The 26,463-nt window shown below is 37.6% G+C and overlaps 1 protein-coding gene and 1 pseudogene across 1 annotated transcript in view; both read right to left on the reverse strand.

The window, feature by feature from the left end:
- The window catches only part of COL5A2 (collagen type V alpha 2 chain), a 147,341-nt gene that overhangs the window by 30,618 nt on the left and 90,260 nt on the right, over positions 1-26,463 (reverse strand). The window contains exons 9-29 of the mRNA XM_025912178.2: positions 25,739-25,783; positions 24,733-24,786; positions 24,035-24,088; positions 22,897-22,950; positions 19,725-19,778; positions 16,518-16,571; positions 15,315-15,359; positions 14,819-14,872; positions 11,855-11,899; positions 10,486-10,539; positions 7,899-7,997; positions 7,362-7,406; positions 7,146-7,244; positions 5,872-5,925; positions 5,470-5,577; positions 4,347-4,400; positions 3,686-3,784; positions 1,997-2,050; positions 1,184-1,282; positions 1,022-1,075; positions 857-910 (exon numbers count right to left, since the gene is read on the reverse strand). Coding sequence (XP_025767963.1) covers positions 857-910; positions 1,022-1,075; positions 1,184-1,282; positions 1,997-2,050; positions 3,686-3,784; positions 4,347-4,400; positions 5,470-5,577; positions 5,872-5,925; positions 7,146-7,244; positions 7,362-7,406; positions 7,899-7,997; positions 10,486-10,539; positions 11,855-11,899; positions 14,819-14,872; positions 15,315-15,359; positions 16,518-16,571; positions 19,725-19,778; positions 22,897-22,950; positions 24,035-24,088; positions 24,733-24,786; positions 25,739-25,783 — 1,332 coding nt within the window. The remainder of the gene's footprint in view (positions 1-856; positions 911-1,021; positions 1,076-1,183; positions 1,283-1,996; positions 2,051-3,685; positions 3,785-4,346; positions 4,401-5,469; positions 5,578-5,871; positions 5,926-7,145; positions 7,245-7,361; positions 7,407-7,898; positions 7,998-10,485; positions 10,540-11,854; positions 11,900-14,818; positions 14,873-15,314; positions 15,360-16,517; positions 16,572-19,724; positions 19,779-22,896; positions 22,951-24,034; positions 24,089-24,732; positions 24,787-25,738; positions 25,784-26,463) is intronic.
- Positions 16,578-19,718, reverse strand: LOC112848348 (heterogeneous nuclear ribonucleoprotein A3-like; annotated as a pseudogene).

Consider the following 26,463-nt stretch of genomic DNA (forward strand, 5'->3'; position numbering starts at 1 on the left):
CATCAGCCCAGAGCCCGACGCGGGGCTCGAACCCACGGAGCGCGAGATAGTGACCTGGCTGAAGTCGGACGCTCAACCGACTGCGCCACCCAGGCGCCCCAGATATGTCTTAAGATATGCCAGAAAAGCCTAAAAGACGTTATTTTGGGATTCTGGGAATCTTAAGAAATTTTTCACATAAATTAATAATTGCTTCTTTGCTTTACACCATTTTGGCTTACAAAAATTTTCACAGGGACGCTCTAATTTCTGTTCCAATTTAGTTCGCAGTGTTAGAAGAACTATTAATCAAGCCTTCAACACTAGAGCAGCTGAAGAAAGCAAAGCTAACATTTTAGAAAGATATTTAAATTGCCCGATCATAAACAAATAAATATGCCAAAATATTTCTGATAAATATTTAATTTTAGAATCCTAGGATGCAGATGCACCTCAAAGGACAAAATACTTTCTTTTTTAGTCCCTCTAAAGAAAAATCAGCTAGCTTAGACAAATTTATATGAGACATTATCAGAAGAATTAAGTATAGTTCAGTACTTATATTTTTCAATAAGAGACAGAACAAAGTATTTGTCAAACATGATTCTGTTCAGTTGATATGTTCCTTAACTGTGACACATAAGGACAATGAGGTTGCTTCTGCCATCAGCATTTTAAAGAAGTTTAAAATGAAAAGTCCAATCGCTCCATTTAAAAAGGCAGAAGGTGCTGGCACAGGGGTCAGAAGAAAAGATTAGAATTCTTCAATCTTGCACTTTCTCATTACTTCCCCTGAAGCTTACTCATAAGTAAAGTCTTAAACAAACATCATCGAAAAGTGCAATGTGAATGTAATTCTCGCTAAAAGATCACATACCGGGGGGCCCACAGGACCAGAAGGACCAACTTCACCATCTTTTCCAGGAGCTCCCTAATATCACACAGAGATAATATGTGAAGTAAGGCCATGAGACATTTGGGTCATTTCATATATATTTATATATATTTCCTCCCTTTTGGCAGAAAATGTTTGTATAGTTACCCTCTGCCCAGGAACACCAGCATTTCCTGCTTCTCCAGGTTTTCCAGGGTCACCCTAAAAGAAAGAATAGAAAACTACATTAAAATTCAATCAGTTTGCTCATAACATGCCTACTTCAGGTGAGGATGATGATGAGATAGCAAACATATGCACTGTACTCACACTGCTACCTTTGGGGCCTGGAAGACCCATACTCCCGGGCTGCCCTCTGATTCCTATGGAGCCTGGAGGACCTGGCCGGCCATCCTCCCCCGGAGCACCCTACAAAATTGACAGGCGCAATGTAAGTTTTACGTAAATTCTCTCTGAATATCAGGTCACCCAAATTGTCACTTGCCTTTCTCTGCTTACTTATGAAAGTTATATAAGTTTTAAATTATCCTTCATCTTTTTCTCAGTGAATCAGAACAGTTGAGTGTTTTAAAAAAAAAGTGCTGAAGGATGCTGAGTATTTAGAACAGAGATTTTACTCTGGTTCTACACATGACCCTCATCTTCACAGCTCCTTACACTCTTCTATTCATAGGGGAAATTGTCCTTTTACTCTTTAATTTACTCTAGCTTGCGGTAATGAAAATTTGGGACTTCATTTCACATTTTTTGGTATAAAGGAAGGGCATAGAATACATAAGTTACCAAAAGTCATACCTACTTATCTCTTAAACCTATAAAGTTGGGAGGACATTTATGAAATGAGAATGTTTCCAGTAGACAAATTTCACCAATACTGGAAGAATACATAATTTCGACTTTTTCCCCAGATGTTAGAGAAGCAACTTCAATCTCAAACATTTATATCAATTAAACTTGATTAATTTTTAGTGAATTTTAAAATATGAAGATCCTATGAATTTGCTTCGGCATTTTAAACATGTAAATATGATCAGCACTCACATGATTAAAAACATTAACCTCAAATAAACATCTTATGTTATATGTCTATCATGGCTATGGATTTCTGTTTACGTCACTTACCAAAGGCCCAAGCTTTCCTTCAGGACCTTGAACGCCAGGATTTCCTGTCAGACCCTGAAAATTAAAAGTGATTGTCATTTTGTTGCTGACCTGCAACTGAGGTAAAGATTCTAGAGAGTAGGGGCACCTGGGTGGCTCAGTCCATTAAACATCCATCTCTCGATTTCGGCTCAGGTCATGATCTCAGAGTTTGTGAGCTTGAGCCCCATGTCAAGCTCTGCGCTGACAGTGTGGAGCCTGCTTGGGATTTGCTCTCTCCCTCTTTCTCTCTGCCCCTCCCCTGCTCACTCTATCTCTCTCTCTCTCAAAATAAATAAATAAGCTTTTTAAAAAAAGATTCTAGAGAGTAAAAATAGCACTTCATTAAAAGGATCCAGTTCCACTACGCAATGCCCGTTCTCAGCAGCCTTAGGCTCCTCTAGACAAACTTCACAGGCTAATCATGGGCCTCCCCCAGCCTGGTTTTGGAAGGATACAGGGCAGAAAACACAGCATGCCAACAGGCAGCATCACGTGGGACTCTCCACTGGGGGGCATCCCTCACAGCATGGCCTCCAAGGGCATCATCTAAGCCTTCTACAATGGACAGGCCAGATGTCAGGAAATGAGTCTACATGGCGGGGACAGGAGCCACTTTGGCTTAGAAATCTCAGGTAACCAGTATTTGTAACAGCACCTCGAACACAGTATACTGATCCTGGCAAGGTGAATGTGCAGGTACCAGTTTCTCCAAACTCAGGATGCCCAAAGCCATGCTCCCCTATAAGGTTTTTATAATTTATAGTCCTCCCAGGTCCAGATGTGGTCTACAGTCGGGCATCATTTTTACTATAAGCAATGCTGACTGCTCATTCACCTGGCATTCCAACTTTATTAGGTATCTAGGGAAGAAGTTCTAAGAAAGTTCCAGTTTCCTACATAGAAGGAGAAAGGGCTGTAGTAGACTTTTATTCATATATTTTAAAACACTGGGTACGGGGCACCTGGGTGGCTCAGACAGTTAAGGGTCTGACTTTGGCTCAGATCATAATCTCAGTTTGTGAGTTCGAGCCTTGCATCAGGCTCTGTGCTGACAGCTCAGAGCCTGGAACCTGCTTCGGATTCTGTGTCTCCCTCTCTCTTTGCCCCTCCCCTGCTCACACTGTCTCTCTCTGTCTCTCAAAAAATGAATAAATGTTAATAAATACATACATAAATAAATAAAAGTATTGGGTTCAAGATTATGTGGAGCCAAATGTATATTTCCATCCAACAACTTTTTGTATAATTCCTTTGTTTTTAAGGAGCATTGTGGACAACTGAATGTAACAGCAATTACACACTTCAAATGAATTTTCAAGTAACATTTGTTCAGGATGAAATTTATCAGGAATTCTCTCTGCCAAAAGCCAAACAGGTTTTTGTTAGCAAGTAAAGAAAAATAAAAACTGGCAAACAGGATTTTTTTTTCCATGTCAAGTGGCAAAACTATTAATGCATACTCCTTTGAGAAAGGGAGACTAGAAATTACCATGTTTTTCTATATGTCATGAAAATAACAAAGCAGTTTTTTTAAAAATAGTAAATCAGGTCAAAATCGTAAAAACAAAAGAAATGATCCAACTTGTCAAAACTAGCTTAATTAAAAAACACTTCACTGAGTACCGACAAGCTGTTCTGGGTCGATGTAGCAAACTGCTGTGTTCTTACCCGAGCACCTGGAAGGCCAGGTTCACCTGGACGTCCTGGGTCCCCCTGCCCTCCTTTAGGTCCTGAAGAACCTACAGGACCCCTCTCTCCTTGAGCCCCCTGTTCCAATGCAAAGCAGAATGTGTCAGAAAAAAGAAACAGTGCAGGAAGATAAAAGCAAGTGAATATCAAAATTGCCTGTTACAAGTCAAAGCACTAGAATAACATACAAATACTTTGTCAAAGTGATTACAAAGTTACAAAAACTATCACTACATATTTTGTTCTAACTCCTAGTTCTTGTAGAATAATGGTTTTTCATTATTAATAAAAATTGTATTTAGATTATCACTGCAATAATCTAGATTTGGGTGAGGGGGAACACCAAAATTCTAGAGTCTAAATTTCTAGATAAAGGAAAGGTCTGTGACCTTTTCTTCTCCACTGGGTCTCCAGGAAGTCTGAAAACAAACTCCTACATACTTGCAACCATTATCCTTCTCCCCTAGCCGTCTATAATACATAAATTGCACAAGAGGGATTTGGCATTAGGCTTGACATCTGTGTCTGACTCTTTTCTGGATCTGAAGCCATGTGGACCAAAGCTAGATCACCATTCTGGACAACGGCATCTTTTGGGGCACCACCCACATTAATGTCAACATGGATGGGATAACCTCACCTTTGGTCCAGGTAAACCATCAGAGCCTGGAAAACCACGATTGCCAGGAGCACCCTACAAATGACCAAAATGAGATTCTTAATTGTTGTTGATGTTTTTGTAATGTATAATGAGTGGGTAATTTTTATTTTTGGCATTACAAGGTTTTAGGAGTTGTGATCAAGCCAACATGGCAAAAGATAAAGTGTAAGGGACAAAACCCTAACTACATAGAAATATTTAAAAATTTTAAATTTTTGAGAATATGTAAGTATCAAGCCAAAAATTATTCAAATTAAGAACTATCCTAACAATTAATTGTAAAATAAACATAGAGCAAAATGGTATCTAGATAAGCAGCAAAGAAATGGCACCATCTACCATGATCAAAACGTCAGTGATGACATACATTAGTATTGTCTTGTATGTGAAGTACTGTGCATTCTTTGAACGTCTCTACAAATGTAAGGTGATATTATCATTGTCCCCTACAGACCTGTTTCATTATACTCCAGTCACAGCAACCTCTTCTAATCTCTAAAATCACCAAGCCCTTGCTGGCTTTGCACTAGCCGTTTCCTCTGCTGACAGTGTTCTTACTCCCAAGGTCTCTTGCTGGTTTGTCCTCATCTTCAGGTATCAGCTAAAATGCCATCTTCCCAAAGAATCCACTTCTTAACCACCTAATTTAATGTCACACTACTATCACATACTCAAAGCTACTCTCTACCACATCACCCTGTAATTTCTTAAGTGTATATGGAGCTCATTAAAATGTATAATTATATTTTTGTTTGCCTGTTGACTTGTTTATTGCTTACCTCCCCACTGGAATAAACTGTTGCTTACTAGCCCCCACATGAAGGCTGGGACCATAGCCTTCTTGTTCACTGATGTATCCTAAGTACCAATATATCGAATTGGCACAGTGTCAGTGTTGGCTGAATGAATGAATGAATGGGCAATAATTATTAGACAGTTGGTTCCTTTAATACACAGTTAACCATACTTAACTGTGCAATGCATTTGCAAGCAATTCTTTCAATGACTCTAGCTTTCCTTATTATCCCCAAAGCTCCCCACATAATCCGCCCCCCCCACACACACACAACTCTAAGAATTTATCTTATTATTCAAATTTTACCCTTTCTCCCATTGGGCCTGGAGGACCAACTGTTCCTGGATCACCTCGGGGACCTCTTTTGCCTTCTTCACCAGGTGGACCTATTGGACCCTGAATACCATGTGGCCCCTATTAAAAACAGAAGGACAGTTACCAGCAACAGCCATTTGACAACTGAATTATAGTCAAAAGCTTCATTTAAATAAGTCAATTACAAATTTTAAACTATATTAAACTATTTCCATCCAAAGTAATGAAGTCAGTTACAAGTTTTAAACTAAAGTATTGCCACTCAAAGTTATATTTCTCATTGATATTATTTTAAACACTTGAGCATTTTGACCTGTGCACTGCTGGACAATATTCATGGTCTTCTTATCATTGAAACAAACAAACAAACAAACAAAAAAAACAAAGACTTACTGGTTCCCCTTTAGGGCCAGCTTCTCCTTTGAAACCTGGAACTCCTGGATCACCCTAAAATAAAAGTATCAATAGTTATAAAACCCAGGACTTTTAGCCAGTCCAACTTGCTTTAATTAATTACAGTTAACAGGCCCTAAAAACTTTCTGCAGCTGAGTCTGTATTAACATTTTTTCTAATTTTGCAAATCTTGTAGAATGTATGTGAAATTTTATAAAACCCAGTATAAGTAGTTTATAGAAGTCTGTCTATTTTACAGTGGTCTTCAAAGGACTTATTTTTAAAATCTTGTGTGTTTTATCATGCATACTAGGAAAATTAGAATTATTCAGTTATTCCAATTTGATAATTAAAATTAGAACTAACAGTGACAACTTTTACAGATAAATCTATTTAGGGTATATTTTAGGAAATAGAGTTATTTACCCAGAATCAAAATAACTTTATATTTATGTTCTATTTATTGAGAGTTTGACAAGTTCAAATTCAGCATTTCATCTTCGGAGTGTTCTAGGGTTTTGGTGTGTATGTGTCTTTAAATACCAGTTAAACCTCTGGGAACCAGGTGGCTAAGAGAACATGATAAAATCAAATGTGAAATATCAGCAACACTCATGTTTTAATAAATCTGCCACCAGGATTTAAAGGGATTTATTAGCATAACTAAGTTACTTGGAACAGAATCTAAAATATTTGTTTTAGGTAGTGCTAAGAAAGAAAGTTTTAATTTTTATACAGAAGCTAAAAATATATAAGCACAACTTCTCAATGTGTTTATTTCTTATGGGTTTAGCATAACATTTTTTCTAATAAATAATTTCACAAAATACGGAAATTTCATTCAATGTGAATAATATGGTGGAACCACTCTTCAAGATAACTCTCAAGAAATAGCTGGTGAACCCATTTTTAACCAAATTGTCATTATAACCTCCACATTTCTTCACACTGGCTTGGAAAATATTTCTATAATGTGTACTATTCAACCACTCATAAATATCTATGAGATAGACTATAAAGTTATGACCTTATTATTTTAAATTTTAAAAAACCACTAAAATTTAACACAATGTAATAATGTTCCCTTTTGAATTTAAACACCTAAATTGTACATTAACATGTGGCTTCCACTTTACAAAGATTCCTATCTTCACTTGCCTCACTCAGATATGTCCCATTATCCATGTTTCATTGGCTCTCACTGAATATTATTTTGCGTGGTGATCTTAGTTGGATTATACTAATGGATGATAGTTATTTGAAAGGACATTACCGGTTGGCCTCGAATTCCTGGAGGTCCTGTGCTACCCTGAGGTCCTGGAGATCCAGGGGGCCCTGCTAAGCCAGGAGGACCAGAGGTACCTGGAGAGCCCTGTCAGAGTAGAAGAGTGACATGATGAGCAGAGAACCCAGTAGAAGTCTACTGTCAATGTCCAAAGGATTGCATCCATTTGAACTTCACGTGGCATTGATGCAGTTAGTTACTCACCGTTGGGCCTTTGGCACCAGGTGTACCATCAGTTCCTACTGCACCCTAAAAGATCCATGAAAAGTTTACAAAATATTAAGCCATATCTAGGATGCTATCCAGATGTCCACCCACATTCCAAAAGGAGGCAGAAAAATTATTGTAAAAACAACCACCATGGGGAACCTGAGTTCGAGCACCATGCCAGGCTCTGTGCTGACAGACAGCTCTAAGCCTGGAGTCTGCTTCAGATTTTGTCTCGGTCTCTCTCTGCCCCTCTCTAACTCACACACACACACACACTCTCTCTCTCTCTCTTTCAAAAATAAACATTAAAAAAATCAACCACCATTATATCATAAAACTCGCTTTATGACTAATTCCCTCTTCCATAAAATAGATAAAATTTTGCAGAGTTGACAAGAGAAATAGGTTTCTTTAATCAGTTGGAAACACTCATTCAGAATTCAAAGAGGATATATTAAAACTGTTCTGACGTTATAAAAGATGTCAAACTTTCTGTCAAGAACACAATTCTTAAATGTACTGGGAACTTACGGGAAGACCTTGAGAGCCCACTGGACCTGGTGGCCCAGTTTCACCTCTTTGTCCCTGGGGACCTTCAGGGCCTCTTGCCCCAGTGGGACCCGCTTCTCCCTAAATGGGTACAAAAAGAAATGTTATAAGAAAAATATAAATGTGGTGTCATTCAAAGTTTATTGCTTATTTGGAGCCCTACATGCTATACTCAAGTATTTTTAAAGGGTGATGAGCACTAATCAGTTTATAAGGGTTGTGTGTCTAACCTAGCTTAAGGAGTAGACTCATTTTCCAACCCAAGTATGATAATATCTTCAGTATTAACAGCAGAGTAAAGTGGTCAAGGTAACCTGATATCTACCCTTATTTCAACCCATGAAAGAAGTCCAGATAGTAAATAAAAATACAGATGCCTCGTTAAGTTTTAATTCAGATAAATAACAAATAATTTAAGTGTAAGTTTGTCCCAGGCAATATTTGGAACATATCTATACGAAAAATTTATTCTTTACTTATCTGAAGTTTAAACCTAAGTGGGTTTCTGTATTTTATCCAACATATTAGGTCCCAATGTAGATCTAATCCTAGAGAAACCTGGACCTAGAATTTCAGAACTAAAATTCTAAGCCTGAGGAGGTTCATTAGTGCTAATAAATATATAAAATCCCTACTGACTCTCTGAAATTCGAAGAACTGGACATGGAAGTTTATTTTTCATCCAGGGAAACAGAGACCATGGAAATACTTTATAGGTATAGCAGAATCATGGCCAAAAATGAAGATCTGGAAACTTTATGCTTGGCAGGGGAGGATGGTAGGATAGGCAAACAATTTCTGAGAAAACCAGCTTTGCTAAGCGTTTCACTTTATTAAACAGTCTTTAGTAGCCAAAAGCCAGTACTAGAAAAACCCAGGAGGAGAAGGAATTATGCAGAGTGAGCTGTTATATAAATTGCCATTGCTAATGAGGTCTTCACTAGATGCCATAGTAGGAGCAGAAACTACTTTCTGCCAAGTCTTAGTCCTAGGCATTGTGAGTATTCTTTCCTTAATTCTCTGGCCAAAGCTCAGTTTGAGGGTAGAGGGTCTCACAGGAAGGAGAGAAGGAGTTTTGTATATTTTGATGGGAACATGGGAGGTTGGGCCCTCCATGGCCAGAGTCAGTGGTGGTAGGATTAGCACTTCAGGGAGATCAGAAACAGAGGGATCTCGGGGCGCCTGGGTGGCGCAGTCGGTTAAGCGTCCGACTTCAACCAGGTCACGATCTCACGGTCCGTGAGTTCGAGCCCCGCGTCGGGCTCTGGGCTGATGGCTCAGAGCCTGGAGCCTGTTTCCGATTCTGTGTCTCCCTCTCTCTCTGCCCCTCGCCCGTTCATGCTCTGTCTCTCTCTGTCCCAAAAATAAATAAACGTTGAAAAAAAATTAAAAAAAAAAAAAAAAAAAAGAAACAGAGGGATCTCAACAAAGTCTTATCTGCTTGAGTGCACAGTGAGCTCTCAGTGAAACAAGGGACTGGTTGATGAAACGACTTAGGGACAGCATCATTTTAAAGTAGCAGCATTCCTGTGGCACAGAGTTTAAAGACAGTGTTAGAGAGAGCCCGAAGAATAATTTAACCCGATGACTCTCACATTTGAGAGTATTTGAAATGTTAGCTATGGACTTTTTGTTGTTTTTGTTTCACAGTTCAAAGCCCATTTGTGTAGCACTACCAACAAGAAGCAAGGACCTATATTGAGGGCATCCTCTGCATCAGGCAGTATTAGAGTTTGCATTGCTCTCTCATGTAATCTTCAACAAAATCCCATGAGAAAACAAGACTTACAGAAGGAAAGTGACTGCCATGGCCACAATCATTTTTGTACAGCAGAATCTTGTGAGTAAATCCCTTCTTTGAGATGAAGAAAATTATGGCCAAGGGAAACTGGGCGTGAGGGGTAATCCAATGTACTGTGTTGTTTAAAGTGTGAAAACAGTGTTCTGAATGTATTCACTAATTTAGCTAATATAATCTTAATAACCTCTTACTGTAATCCTTGAATTTATCACCCAAAATACTGAAAGAACACATTGTGACTCACTACAGATGTAAATCATCCCAGCAGAATGCTTTAATCCAGTCCCCTGTGGAAAGCCAAATAGCCTCCCTGCCTATTCCTTTCATGGTTGTGTAAATGGTAGGGGGCCTGGGTTGGAATGAAAGCCAGCATTGTGTGAAAGAACAGCCTTTTGACAACCTTTGATTTATTTTAACCTCCTATTGTTTAGAACATTCTGCTATTTATTACTGCCAGGCACTGTATCCAAGAGCAGAGTTCCAATTCAGATTAATCTCTTACTCTTTGCAGCTGTTACAATTGTCTAGTTTAGAGTTCTAATGCAGCGGATTCTTTGATATTACAATTGTATGATTAGCAGTAATTCTCCTTTAACTACATATTGCATAGTAATCTCATTTTTAAATTTATTTCTTTTCCTACCATGATACACACTGAGAATGCTCTAGGTTTTTTCCTTAGTTAAGAGTGACTTCCATACAATTAATGACATTCTCATATCATCAAGTAATTCTTATAATCAAGAGCTAAATATATGAACATTTTACCTTCATTCCAGGATTTCCTGGAAAACCGGAAGATCCAGGGATCCCAAGAGGACCCTATTAAATGAAACCAGAAAAGTGATCAGATTTTTAAATTAATATCTAATTAAGTCATCTTTTATTCTTTGACAACATTCTGTATTTTGACACATGAGAATAATCCACTTAGTACTTTACCATCACAAAGATAATGTAATTTTATTATAGTATCTTCCAACATTGATATGAAATAGTGCTAAAAAACTTGTCCAGTGGTATTAAACACAATAGAATTTCTTAGTTCTACTATATAAGAGAGTAAGTCCATCAAAACACAAATTGTTTGAAACAACTGCTTCTTGAGAGATGTGCTTTCTTTGTATTCACGAAGTAATACAGTTTTGAGAAAGTTATGTTTTATACCATAATCTAGGTCTCTTTAAAAAAATGATGCTTAAGAATCATTAGGATATTTCAAAGTGATTTTTGAAGGGCTAATATGTGGATATTTGTCACCATCCTACATTTGGGAAGACATGCATAGAGTTTAAGCCATTGACTTAAAGGTCACATTTAAAGGAAATGAGTATAAGAGGAATTCCATTCTAGGTCATCCTGATTCTTCTCTGAGGATTTGTTTTCAATGTTTATTTATTTTTGGGACAGAGAGAGACAGAGCATGAACGGGCGAGGGGCAGAGAGAGAGGGAGACACAGAATCGGAAACAGGCTCCAGGCTCCGAGCCATCAGCCCAGAGCCCGACGCGGGGCTCGAACTCACGGACCGCGAGATCGTGACCTGGCTGAAGTCGGAGGCTTAACCGACTGCGCCACCCAGGCGCCCCGGAGGATTTGTTTTAATTCCATCAGTTTTTCAGTAACAAAATCTCTTTTAAACTATAGTTATTCTTTTCCTCCCTTCTTTTGTTTCCTTTTTATGAATAACAAAGGAGAAAATATCCTAAGGGCAAATAATTCAAATCTGATTTACCCTCCTAGTATTCCCCTGAACTCATCATGTTTTTTTCGTCTACCCATCCTATAAACCATGCTATATTCCTGTTCATTTTATATACTCATCTTTCAAATCTTAGCTTGAAAGTTACTCCTTTTAAAGTCTTCCTTGATATATTTATCTCACTATAAACGTAGGTGCAGGTACTCTATACCATGTTGCACTCTATAGCATAGCAGTTAGCAACAGCATTATGATACATTATTAATCGATATATCTCTCTTCCTTGATAGACAAGGCAGTTCCCAAAGATAAATTCTGTGTGTTTATCATCTTTTTATTCCAAGTGTCTGAGATACAGTGGGTGCTCTGTAAATTTTAATGAATGTACAAATGGAACAATAAATAAATGAACAAATATGAAAGTCATACAACTCACCATTGGCCCAGGTTTTCCAGGCATACCATGTGTACCTCGTTGTCCCTAATTAGGAGAAAAAGGGACAAGATAAAATTATATTTTCTACAGTATTTGCTCATAATTAATTTGTTTTATGAAAATTCCCATGTTAAAAACTGAAGAATAAATATTTAAAGTTAACCAACAACAACCTTAACTAGGTCAAAAGCAATTAAAATACATTTTTGTACAACAATAAGGTAGGAATAAACACATCTACCCTTATAACAATAACAAAGAACAATCATGACTTAAAAAATGAAACTGATTAAAATTATTCTTCTTACTTGAATGTATGACTTTCCATCAAATGAGCTCAAAGACAATGAAATTTTGTACACCACAGTCTTTTTAATAAGCAGATTAACTCAGAGGAGTTAAGACCCTCCCACAAACTGCCCTCAGCTAAGGTAGCATTCCCAAAATTATGCCTCTTCCAAGGTCAATGAAGCAGTACAAAGGATTGGCCCTCATTCAAGACAAGTCTGAAAAGCCATCCCGGTCCCATAGTTCTCATGGAACAGAAGACTCATGGAGACTGGGGTCTTTGTTGTAATTATAGTACAGTTTATATTCTCCATGCAACAAAGCCTGTTTTTTATTCATTTCTTCACCAATGTAGTTTCTGAGAGCACTCCCCAATAAATTTCCTGCACACCAGTCTTTGCTTTGATGCTGTTTCCTGGGAAACCTGAACTGAGACCAATACCATTGGTACCAGAAGTAGTACAAAAAAGCAGACTCTAAAATGGAATTTTAAAGCTGGATTCCTCACTGACCAGCTGGTGATCAATGAAGTCTGATTCACTCTTGACGTCTGGTGGTAATGCAGCAATAAATATTGCCTCCAATGGTAAACTAAGAGAGGGCACAAGTGTAAGAGAAAGGGCTATGGGTACAATAGCTCAGGAACTTGAAAAGGTTTAGAAGAAATAGCAATTATAAAGTTGATGGAATTGCATGAACTTGTTGAATGAATACACTGGAGAAAGACTTTGAAAGGCTAATCGTGATTAATCATCAATATAAGATTCCTTGGAAGCATTTTAAAATCTTGTGATCTTCTACAGTCTGAGGGAAGAAAATCCTGAAGGTTGGGCCCAGGGCTTGATAAAGGTTCAAGAGTTCTTGAGAAGGTTGAATTCTAAAACATGGAAAGGCTGTTATGCCATGGTCAGGGGCTTTGATTAGAAGGAATGTAATTTGACATTGGGATATCTTAAGAACTTTGAAATCTCAACCCTGAAGCCTATGGGCCTGTAGAAATTCTCACCATTCCCACCTTTAACAGCTTATACTTCTCCCTTCCTTAAAGATGTTGCAGAAGCCTCTACTTTATCGGACAACATATGCTATCACCACCAACACCACTTGCCCCTGCTCGTTGGCCACCAGACCAGTAACTAGCATCAAGTCACAAAATAACTGAGTTGAGGAAAATCTTCTTCTGATAAAAGAGGGAAAATACACCCCAAAGGAGCTTTGAGTCCTATACATCATGTAGAGCCAGAATCCAAAAGAGAATGTGTGGGAGTAGGTCCTGAAGGTACTGGATCGTGAGGGAAAGGATATAAAGTGGAGAACTTTGATGATATGGAAATACTCTCCCATGATACACATTTAACACTCTCATAAATATCCTGAAAGATGGTATTAACATGGAAGATGGTTCTTGGAAACTCAGAAAGAGCAATGCCCCACACTAAGTGAGGTAGAAATGCCAGAACTGTCTTGGCAGACAGCAGAAGAAAGCACAGAGAAGTGAACATACTAGATCAGATATATTATGTAAGGATGGATACATCAACAGTTGACTATATTCTACAATATTTTCTATGTTTCCAGAGGACAGTCTATCTTCAAGGGGACAAGGATGGGCCTAGTGAGAAGGTCTCACTTCTCCCAAACCAGGGCCCTGACTTTGACACCATTGAGAAACTCTAAAGTGGTTTTCTTCTGTAGGCTAAGGGTAACATCAGGGGATGCTGTAAACCTGAGTGAGATTCCTGATACTAATGGGGATGATAAATGTAAAAATAATAGAGGCAAGGTGGCAGTCCTTAACTGTCCAAATGAAAACAGGTAAAATATAATGAATTGCATGGTTGAAATATTAGCTGCCTAACCTTCAGAGATCTATGAAGAGAATTAATAGAATATTCCCCCTTTCTAGCTAGGTTCAAGGTACATAGGCAGACAGTAAAAGTATTTCTCAATCTATGCATTTAAAATAAATCAAAGACAAGGGTGCCTGCATGGCGTAGTTGGTTGAGCTTCCGACTTCAACTCAGGTCATGATCTCACTGTTCGTGGGTTCGAGCCCCGCGTTGGACTCTGTGCTGACAGCTCAGAGCCTGGAGCCTGCTTCAGATTCTGTGTCTCCCTCTCTCCCTGGTCCTCCCCTACTCATGCACTGTCTCACTCTGTCTCTCAAAAATAAATAAATGTAAATTTTTTTTAATAATAAAATAAATCAAAGACAGATGATAAAGAAACTCAGCTCTTGTAAGGGTACACTCAGTACTTACCTTTCAGGATTGTGATGGATATAAAATAAAGATAATGGAAGAATGCTTGGCATATAAAACCTGCTTGAAAAATGTAACCTATTATTATAATTTTACTACTATTCCCAATTTCATATTTTCCCATGGACTATATTCCATGTTGCTGTAGGTTTTTATAGTTTTCTTAACTTCAGCATTCAGGTAAGTAAGCAACAAATATACTGTGGTTATATAAGATGTTAACATTAACAAAAGGTAGGTGAAGCATACACAGAAACTCTCCATAGTATCTTTGCAACTTTTCTGTAAACCTAAATTTATTTCAAAATGAAAAATAAAGATAAAAAAATAAATTTAAATGTAGGCAACCAGTACCATAGTCTCATTTAAAAGAAATGTTCAGTTCATTTGAGAGAGTTGAAATATACATACTTACAGGAGCACCCTGTGGCCCAAGCCTCCCTCTTTCTCCTGGCATTCCCCTTGGACCCTACAGATGAGAGAGGGGAAAAAAAAACATCTCTTAAAGCATCTTATTTGAATTCTAAGGTAGTTTGACTACATCACTCAACTCAATCGAGACTCAATATTATTAGCTACCAAACAATATGACCAAACAAGGAGCAACTTCAGGTTTGAAACTCTCTACCTGTGGGGATACATAACCTACCACCTCTTACCTAAACAGATTTCAATTTATATAGCTTCAATGGGCTAAGTCTATAATAATCCTGATTTAAACACTAAGAAACAAGAAACTTTTTCTATTCAAAGGGTGCAATTCTCTGAGTGTGCTGGTCTGCCAGCTGGTAATCAAGATTACTTCATCAGCTATCATATTTCCTCCATGTGTTTTTTTATTTTGCATTTAAACATTCACTTAATATAGTCTAAAAAGCAAAAAATGCTCAAAGTATTAAATTGATACATACCATAGGACCCATGGCACCCATTGGACCAGTAGGGCCAGCTTCACCCTAAAGCAAAAATGAGATTATAGTACAGTATAAGAAACCTACAATTGATATTCACATCACTTTTTCTCCGTGTATGTCATTTTAAAAGTATATTTTCAAACTGGCTATTTGAAAGGCATACTTGAAATGACGGACCTCAAAATTCTGCTGTATTACTTTTTCTCAAAGAGCGATGGCAATTTAGTTTCTATGGAAATAAGTATAAAATAAATTGAGGATATAAACAAGATTGATGGAACTATCACATTCGCCCACATTAATTAGTATCAACAAAGTAATTATATGTTTATGTCTGATGATACTTAAGCTCAAGTAAAACTTTATATAAAGTTAAAATTGATTAATATTCCTTTAAGATCTATTATAGCAAGTTCAAAAATTAAAAATTTAAAGCCAACACACACACACACATACATATATGTATGTACATATATCTCACATTTATATATATTTCACATGATGCTTCCCACTAAAAAGTCCTCTGTACTTCTTCTATGGTCTTTCTCTCTCTCTCAACATAAACACATCTTGGGAAGAAACAACAATGGCTAGAAGGCCCTGGAATCGAAAGGGTACTTTAAAAATTGAGCAAATCGGGGCGCCTGGGTGGCTCAGTCGGTTGAGCATCCGACTTCAGCTCAGGTCACAATCTCGCGGTCCGTGAGTTCGAGCCCTGCGTCGGGCTCTGGGCTGATGGCTCAGAGCCTGGAGCCTGCTTCCGATTCTGTGTCTCCCTCTCTCTCTGCCCCTCCCCCGTTCATGCTGTGTCTCTCTCTGTCTCAAAAATAAATAAACGTAAAAAAAAAAAAAATTTTTTTAATTGAGCTAATAAACTACCTAAACCTCTCAGATATTTTTGAAGGAGAAAAAAAAGAGTGAATTCGCAGTACCATCTTCATCCACCCATCTACACCCATCCTACACTGGTATAAACCCAGTGCCATGGTGGCTACTCTTAGGGGCAAATTTAATCCATGTCACGTACCCTGCTAAACCTATTGCCACTCATCTATGAAAAATTATATTTATCTACTCAACTATCCCTTTTCTATACACCTCTTTCCTCCAGAATTTAAGGTGGTTCTGAAAAAACTGGTAGGGACCTGACGCAACCCTGAAAAGCAATTGTGGGATTAGATTAAGCTACTGTACAGTTACCTTGGAACCAGGTGCTCCAACTTCACCTTTAGGGCCTTCAAGACCTTTGTGTCCCTAAGAAGAAAAATATAAATTTGTGTTTTTCTGCTTTTTTTGATTATTAGATGTGTAAAAGAAGAACCAAAAATAGGCTCACAGAAAGTGTCTTATAAAAACAGATATTTAAAGTCGTTACCCAAAATGTTTACAAATTCTCAACATTTTGTGAAAGCCTATTCAAAGAAAATTAAATTAAAGGTTTTTTGAAAGCCTATTCAAAGAAAATTAAAAAGGTTTCTCCCTTCAAATAACATTTTTAATTTATGATGTTCTCACCCTTTAAATTTTTGTGACTTCATAGAAATTTATTCTATAACTACAAATGAAAAACTTATGGTGGCTTTATAGAAGACAAGTAATTATAGAGTTTATATACCTACAAGATATGGGTTATAGCCGGGTTGATGTTCAAAATAATTAATAACTAGTACAGCACCAAGCATTCTAATCAGAAACTCACTACTCAAAACAGAGACAAACCAGTATACACTTATTAAATATCAGCCATGCTTTGTGATAGATAGATGATAGAAACATGATAGATGATAGAAGATAGATAGATAGATAGATAGATAGATAGATAGATAGATAGATCTATCAACCTGCAGTTTTTGGAATTTTGAGATTTGCTTCATTTGAAGGTAAATATTAATGCTGTTACATTCACAAATATGCTAACTTAAATACCCAATTCTATTTATCTAAAACACACATTGCAAACATACAAATATCTGTTCACTCCATATGTCCGAGTGCATTCATCTCATGGTTTAAATGCAGAAAATAGACTCCCCTTAAAACTGCAAGTCAGGAGGTGTTTCTTTACAGTTAACTTTAACAAAATTCATACAAACTAGTAATTAACAATGATCTTCTTTACTTGTTAACTCACAAGGAAACACATTCAAAACTGCATTGTGTTAAAGTTTCTGTAGTAAAATGTAGAAAAACTGAACTATGCAAATATTGCAAAGTTAAAAATTCCTGAATTTTTTGTTCCTGGTACCACTACCACAATTTACTAGGCAATATACCTGATGTAATGAAAGACAAAGACAAAGACAAAGCCACAACAGATAAAAGACCTCAGGAACATACATCAATTTAACACCACGTTGCATTAGTCAATAACTGCACTGTTTGCAAACTGTGGCTATGACAGACGTGAACAAAAAGGGTTTCCTGCTTAAGCTGAAATAACTTTTCTGACTATGGATCATCACTCCTCTCTGGCAGATTTTTACAGTTCCTCTCAAGTATTTGGGATGACTGCCTCAAAGTAACCTGCAGCTTTCCTGACAACTCCTCGCTCTCTCTCCTGCTAAGAACTGTAGCTTTTCCTTCTGAATTATTTTAGCAGCTTGTACCACCATATCCACCACTTCCACCACCAGATCCATAACCATTACTGTAGGGACAAGCCCACGTTTCTTCCACCAAAACTGCCCCCTTCATGAGTCTATAATTTGATTGCTATTGTCCTCTATAATTTCCAAAATCATTATGGTTCCCACCACCACCATAGTTGCCTCCAACATTTCCTCCTTCATGGTAAGCATTATATCCTCCACCACCAAAGCCAAATCTGCCTCCTTGGTTTCCATATCCTGGTCCACCACCACCATAGCCTCCTCTACTATTGCAAGCAGGACTACCCCCATAGTTGCCACCATCACCTCCAAATACACTTTATCCACCATCACCTCCTCCAAAACTACCTCTGCTGCCATTGTCTCCACCACCATAGCCTTCTCTTCCACCAAAGTTTCCACCATGGCCAAAGCTACCGCCACCTCTAAAGTTTCCTCCACGACCCATAAAGTTGCCAGATCCAACTCCATGACCTCTTTGTGATCTAGCAGACTGCATTTCTTGTTGAGAAACGGCCTTTTCCACTTCACAATTATGCCCATTAGTAGTATGGTATTTCTGAACAACAATTTTATCAACCTTATCATGATCATCAAAAGTTACAAAAGCAGGGGCGCACTGAGTGGCTCAGTCGACTAAGGGTCCAACTCTTGATATTGGTTCAGGCAGGTCGTGATCTCACAGTTCTGTGCTGATAGTGCAGAGCCTGCTTGGGATTCTCTCTCTCCCTCTCTCTCTCTGCCCCTCTCCTGCTTGTGCACATGCATGCACTCTTTCTCTCTCAAAATAAATATTTTTTATAAAAGTTATAAAGGCAACCCTCCCTTTTTTCCACTCTGCCTGTCCTCCATAACTTCTATGGTTTCAATCTTGCCATACTTTTCAAAGAAGTTTCTCAGGTTATACTCTTGTCTATCTTCTGTCATGCCACCAGTGAACACTTTCTTCATCGTTAGATGGACAGAATCCTCTCTAGAAATACCTCTCTTTGGTTCCTCTTCACACCCATCAACCTTTTGTTGTCAAGCACAAATTGCTGTTGCCTCCTCCTAACACAAGAGCGATTCACAAAACCCAAACCCCTGGGGTCTCTCATCACCACAAAATCTGTGAGTGTGCCATGTCTCAAAATGTCCTCTGAAACCATCATCTGTAGTTTCAAAGCTCAGACCACCAATAAACAGTTTTCTCAACTGCTCTAGTTCCTTTGGATCTTCTTCCTCCTCCCCCTGCTGGCGGCAGCCACTGCTGAAGTCAGGCTGGGGGTTACTGGGCAGCAGTTTTACCTCCATTTTGAGTGATATGTAATTTCCATATATGTAGATAATATATAATAATTACATATTAATTATCTTGAGTTATAAAGACAGAAGCATTCCATGCCTTCCACATCGGGGTTGACTGGGCCCATCCTATGTTTTAGTGCACTTTCTAGTATCATGTCACTTATTTCATTATGGAGCAGTTATTTTTTTCTTAACTGTAAACCTTATTAGCCTGAAGCTGACAACCATGGGATTTTTCTCATTCACCACTATGTCTTCTTTTGCACCACAGTAGCCAGCACGAGGGTAAGAACACAAAATATATTTGTTATAAAGTCAGATAAAATTCAAAGGAAATAGAAAAAAGCATTGTGAAGTTGGTGACCAGAGATGAATACTGACACTACAGCCAGTTAAAGACAACTGACAAATAGAATTGTAAAGATGTTAAAGGTAATGCCCCCCACCCCCACCCCAGACCCTACTGGTATAAGCCATGGTATCTGCAAGGATTATAAAGGATTGAACTTACTCGGTGACCCTTCAGGCCTGGAAGACCAGGAGCCCCAGGAAATCCTCGAGCTCCCTGTGGGAAAAAATAGAGAAGGCATTTGAGAGTCATTAATAAGAACAGGAAACTGCTTAATACACTTTTTGTTCAAACTGAAAATCTAATACATAGTTTTCCACTAACATACCAAAGAAGAGAAAGGGGCAGTGTACTTTTAATCTGTCGAAATACACCTAGATGATCAAAAATTAGCAAAGCAAACTCACTGTTAGGTATGGAAACATGACTTACACAAAAAGGCATGGATTAATGCCAGGTATTGATTTGATGACATTTCCAAATTTTGAAATTATATCACTGCATTATAATTAGTAGCAAAAAAACCCCCACAACATAGAAAAAACAAAGAAAAAACAAGAAAATAAGCCTGAATCAACATGTTCAATGTCTGAATCAACTAAGTCACTGTACATGGAAAAAAACCAGAAAAGTAACTTAAGGAAAACTATGCTTTCTCTATATTGTGCTTTACTTGTGGCAGAAGAATCAATAAACTTGTACACACCAATGTGTTTTATTTTCTCTGAACTACTAAATATTGGCAGCAGAATATGATTGGGGAGATTGCATTAAAATGTGATCAGAAATTGATTTCAAGTAAAATGTTCAGAAGCTTTATGGATTTGTGATTGTTTAAAAGATTAATTGAAGAAATGAAATATCCAACAGAAGGGATGGTCAAGAAATACGGAGAGAACAAGTTGGTTCCTTGACTCAATAACTCCTTAATTTATGCTAATTTTATGCATCCTCCACCTAAGCATAGTGAATAAAAAACAATAGAAATCAAACAGAAAATTAAATCCAAAAGGTATGACTACTTTGAAATGATGCTTCAAACTTTTTCCTCATACCCTCTTAAAATAGATAAGGACCCGGTGACTTAATTGTTCAGTTATTCTCATTGCCTACATTAATTTGGTTTTGAACTGAATGCTATTACCACTGGTACCAGTCGATTGAGTACACTGATAGCATAGGTTGCTGTATCAATTATTAACAATTATTACTATTAATCTACATATGCCTGGCACTAAGCCTTACGTGAGTGGGCATTCAAGGAATAATCATTGTATAAACAACTGAAGAAATGGTTTAACATTTCTTTTAACACTCAAGCACTTTTCCTAAGCCTTTCCTAAGGAACTTCTCTTATTCTAACACAATCTTACACAGATGGAAAAGTCTTCTGTTTTGTACATCATCGCCTTCATTCACTGTTTCCTAAATGAGTGAATACTCCTTAAATGAAATTCATATGATAAAAGCAAAGCAATCATTCCTCTGTGACCTCTTGTAGGGAAAATGTCTCAGTAGTGCTTTAAGGAAGGATTATAACAGTCAGGGCACATCAAACCACGTTCTCTGGACAAACAAAGTTCCACTAATTCTTCTGTTTACACAGCCCTGCTTAGGAATTCCTCACTTCAAGAACTTCCTTTAAGTTTTTCCACTGGAATGCTCCCCTTTATGTAGATTTGCTCCCCCTCTTTCCTGAGCAGAAAACACAGTACACTGAGCCTATAGGAGAATTACTGAACTATGTTATTTCAAGTAATTAGTTAACTTTGAGTTTTTGTGGTCTGCAAGGAAATTCTCAAGTGATTACATATCTCTAATGCAACAAGAAAATGAACCAGATGTACCAGTACTCATAAAATTTTCTCTTTCTGCTGACCCAAGACTGTCATCACACCCCAATCACATGTCATTGCACAGCGCTCACAGAGTGCATCTGTGACATGCTGGCAGGGCCTGCTTCCTCCCCATGGAGGGCCCACACTGAGAGGATGTGCAAGAGTGCAGCAGGGTGGGAGTTCAAGCCTGGACCGGCTGACGTGGACATCTGTGCTAATGACTAAACCTCATGCCTTCGTCTGCACTGACTCCCCAGGCTGATGGGGGAGGAAAGGAAAGAGAGAGCAGGGAGCTGGGAAATTGGTTTTATATTTGAAACTAATCCTTACAGCCCTGTAAATTCCCTTAAAAGATGAGCACTCATTTATTTAAAAAAAATCCAAGCATTGAACCTCAATACTTTTCAGGAAGTAAATGGAGACTAATTCAGCACTATTGGTTGTATTGATTGCAAGAAACATTAGAAAATCATAGGAAATGCAGGGATTAGAAGGTTAAATCCATTTAGAGGATGCCAGACAAGAAGAAACTTTAAGAGCAAGAATGTTAAGAGGGTTTCACTTGCTGATCTCTAATTTTCCCCATTGGCTGCGTAGCATATCCTAGGAGAGGGCCTATAAAAGTAACATGAGTGAGGACAGAAAGATGGGTTTAGAATATGGCCAAGGGGCTCAGATCCTGAATTCTGGTGGAGCGCGTCACCAGGGACGTGTCTCTGTAGTAAACCAAGGGGGGAAAACAGCTCTGTTAGGAGTGCTGGCCATCAGTATATCTTGTCATAAGATTTTAGGGTCCAGAACACCAATTAAGGATTTCAGCCAACATTAGGGTTTGGAGAGCAGCCAAAGAGGCATAGTTTATTGCCCCTATCATATATAAAAGACAAATCAATAAATTTTCAAGCTGTTCTTTTTGATATGTGAACAACAAAAAATAAAATATTAAAAAGATAAATGGGATTAGGATGTTGGGAAATGTAAAGAGGTCAGGCTGGTGACTTTGCAAATTTGACAGTAAGTTTGGAGAGTGTCCGTATTAGGTTATAAAATGACTATCTGATGCCAATTGTTCATATGGGGCCAATGCAAAATAGGAAATTGGAATTAGCTATCACTCTGGCAAAATGTACTGCTTCACGATGACAGAAGGGAACATATGTTGGTGAGAGCTACTAGTCCACATGCATAGAATGAAGCACAAGGTAATTTTAATGTTCTTTGCCTTTCAAAGTTGGCCTTGGGGCGCCTGAGTGGCGCAGTCGGTTAAGCGTCCGACTTCAGCCAGGTCACGATCTCGCAGTCCGTGAGTTCGAGCCCCGCGTCGGGCTCTGGGCTGATGGCTCGGAGCCTGGAGCCTGTTTCCGATTCTGTGTCTCCCTCTCTCTCTGCCCCTCCCCCGTTCATGCTCTGTCTCTCTCTGTCCCAAAAATAAATAAACGTTGAAAAAAAAAAAAAAGTTGGCCTTAATGGCATTGTACTGACAATTATAAACTTACTGGAGATCCTGCAAATCCCACTTCACCAGGGTTTCCATTTCTACCAGGTTCACCCTTTAAGGTAAAAAAAAAAAAAAAAAAAAAAAGGCAAGGTGAGGGAGAAACAAAGAGGATTCAAATGTTCCCTTCTAAGACTAGATGACAAATCAATTGCAAACAAAAGACTTTTTAAGAAAGCTCATGCCCAAAGCTCTAAACAGTATAAAAGTACTGGCTCTACTCCTGATGGCAATCCATTAGAGCAAGTCAGTTTGTGAAGTTCTCATTAATTTATCCAGAAGAAGAAATTAATATAAATTATACTAGTCTGACCTAGCTTACCATTTCATAAACGTTAAAATTTACACACATGTACACACAGAGGCATATGCTATGAAATTCTATATCCACATGTGGCACTGAATTAAAAGTTTTTAAGAGTACTACTTGTCATTTCTTGTGATAAACTAAGAACTACTAGACATATTTTCCTTATGACCAAATTCAATGTAATCTCCTTAAATAAATCTCACGACACACAAGGAGAAAGTATTTACTTGGTGTAGTATCACAGAGAAATTAATGATTTAACCATGGTTTTATCCTCAACTTTGGTACAACTAACAAAAAAAAATCCAGAGAAGCAAATCTGTTTTTGCACCCTGTTTTTAGATCACATGTTATTACTGTTAAAATCTGAAGTTGAGTCTCAACTTTAAAAATGAGGAAATGGCTTTTTCAGCATTGGAGAACAATATTGGCACTATACTCTCAGCACGTTAAAAAACTCCGTTCAATGAAGACCTCGTGATGATGGTTAGCCATCAGAGCAATGTATTTTTCTTTAAATTCATTTCAAAGGTTCCACCAGCAAAAGTTGTGGCTATCATGACAGCAATTCTAGTATCTTACAGAGAAATTATAATGGACAAAAAAACCTTGGAATACAAGGAAAAAGAGAATACCTAATGATATAAAACCATCAAAATTAAGAATACTTTTAGATTTTGTAAAACCACACTCTGAGTTCTCCAGTTTTGTGTGCATTTAATGGAAGCTAAAAGTGGAGAAAATAAATTGGGAATTAATGAATAATATTCATGTAGCTCCTTCTTAACTTCTGCAAAATTTCAAAGCAAAATGAAGGATGGCAGCTTACATCTTCACCAGGTTTTCCAGGAGGGCCCTCTGGTCCACGCGCACCTATTGGGCCCTAATAACAAAATAAAATAAAAGGAAAAAAAGAAAATTTACTTATATTTACCTATACCTACCAATGAGATAATCTAAAATATTGTTGAGACAAATGAAAAATATCACAGAAAATAGCTTTATTAATATTCTGAATTTTATGTTGCATGCCTTGATTAGGTACTCAAAGGAAAGAATTTTAATTTCATGAATGCAAATATCTCAGCATGGTCTGCTAACCATATTCAAAGCCTCTGAACTTAAATACTCTACTACAGGGGCACCTGGGTGGCTCAGTTAGTTAAGCATCCACTTCAGTTTGGGTCATGATCTAGACATCTGTGAGTTCAAGCCCACATCAGGCTCTGTACTGACAGCTCAGAGCCTGGAGCCTGCTTCAGATTTTGTGTCTCCCTCTCTCTCTGCCCCTCCCCCACTCACACTCACATTCTCTCTGTCTCTCAAAAAATACATAAATATTAACAAAATTCGAATACCCTGCTATAAGAAACATATATCTTAAGCACTGTCCATAATACAGGCCTCCTGAACTGGACTGTAATTTCTTGCTACTTTAGGAAAGAGCTGGTAAAATAAATAATTCACAATATTATTATAATGCTGGGCCCATATTTAACTGGGTCTACATGCTTACTTGACATTTACCATTGGTCCAGGTTCACCAGGTTCGCCAGGAGGTCCTGTAGGGCCAACACCACCCTAAAATTGAGAACAAATTATGTAAATAAATATAATTATATGTTTATTATATATACAAACCAAAGAAAAACAGAATAAATTAAATTGTTGGCCCTACCACTTTCCAACTTTGCGTGAGTCACTTAATCTCTCTATACCTCAATTTCCTAATCTTTGAAGTGAGAATAATCAAGCTACCTACTTCATTAGGCTGTTGTAACTCTCTTAATAACAAATGCATGTTAAGAACCTAGAATAATGCTGGCATAGAGTGTTCCATCGATGGGATAGTTATCATCATGATCATGATTGTCATCTTCTTCATCATCACCAACAACTACATTTTCTATTCACCAATGGCAGTAATATAAAATGGCGTAAGGTAAAACTCCACACACATGATAATGACAATACGGTAAAAGCTAAGAATTCTTTCTTTCCCTTTCTCTTGAAAACGTATTTCCTACTGCTGGTTAAATCACCACAAAAATTAAAAGAGCACTACATTACTATTTTATTGGTATTTGATATGCTATAGAAACAAAGTATAGTATTATATTCTTCTTAAAGATTCCATGGATTGATTACCTTGACTGTGATTTCTAACACCACATGGTGGTAGCTTCTGTGATCTGATTTCACAGCCTCAGAGTTAGCACATAACCAAATATGAGAATTTTCATTATGATGTGAGATAATGATCTGTTATTTCAGAAGCGAAGGTACAAAAATTCTTTGTATTGGAGGCCAGTCACATAAAGAATCCAGATGATGGAACTTCAGTCCCATGAAGAAACTTGAAAAACATATTGCATATATTTCTGAGCAGAAGTTAATTAAATACAGCCTGTTCAAAGTGAGCATTACAATATGAAATTTAAAGGCTGGCCAAAAAACACTCATGTCACAGAGACCTTATTTGTATTTGTTTCTTTTTTGCCATAGTATGTAGTTTAATCATAAAAAGACTTACTTGCTGCCCTTGTAAGCCTTGAGGTCCCCTTGGGCCAACAGGACCCTTAAAAACAAATGAGAAGAAGAGTTGGATAGTGTTCATGACAATTAGGCCAAACATTTCAAAAATGTTGAATCAGGCTTAGAATCTGGAAAAGTGAAGCTCTGACAGCAGAAGATGATGACATTCTCCATTTGTACTCATCTGGAATGCAGCTAAATTCAAGAAGATTAAAGTCTGGACAACATTTGGGATGATTTTATACATACTTTCAGTCTCATAAAGGGAAAAAAGGATATGCCTGTATACACCCAATGTCTTTGGAACAAGAGCATTTGCATGCATGAGGGTGGTTCTGTTAAGCCAGAACAGCCAACAAAAGAAAAATCTTGGCAGGCATTATTAAACTGTCTATATCAAACTGTTCTTCAGCTTCATGGCAGAAAACTTGTGAGCACATCGAATTAAAGACTTATGAAGCCATCAACAATATTGACTAGATTATATTAAGTGTTAATTTACAATTATCTATGGCACTGAGATTTCTGGATTCTTTTTGTCTTTCATAACATACATTTAAAGGATCAACACAGGCTTTCCCCTATTAAACATGAAATGATTATACCAAGGTATGACAAAGGGAAGAAAAGGAAAATGCAATTTGAAACATTTTATTAATAATATATCTACCTAATTTTACCTAATTTTGTAAATGTCAGGGAAAGTGAAATCAAATCAAAACC

The sequence above is a fragment of the Puma concolor genome, chromosome C1, assembly GCF_028749965.1.
Source record: "Puma concolor isolate L17-30 chromosome C1, mPumCon1.1.hap2, whole genome shotgun sequence".
Taxonomy (NCBI): domain Eukaryota; kingdom Metazoa; phylum Chordata; class Mammalia; order Carnivora; family Felidae; genus Puma; species Puma concolor.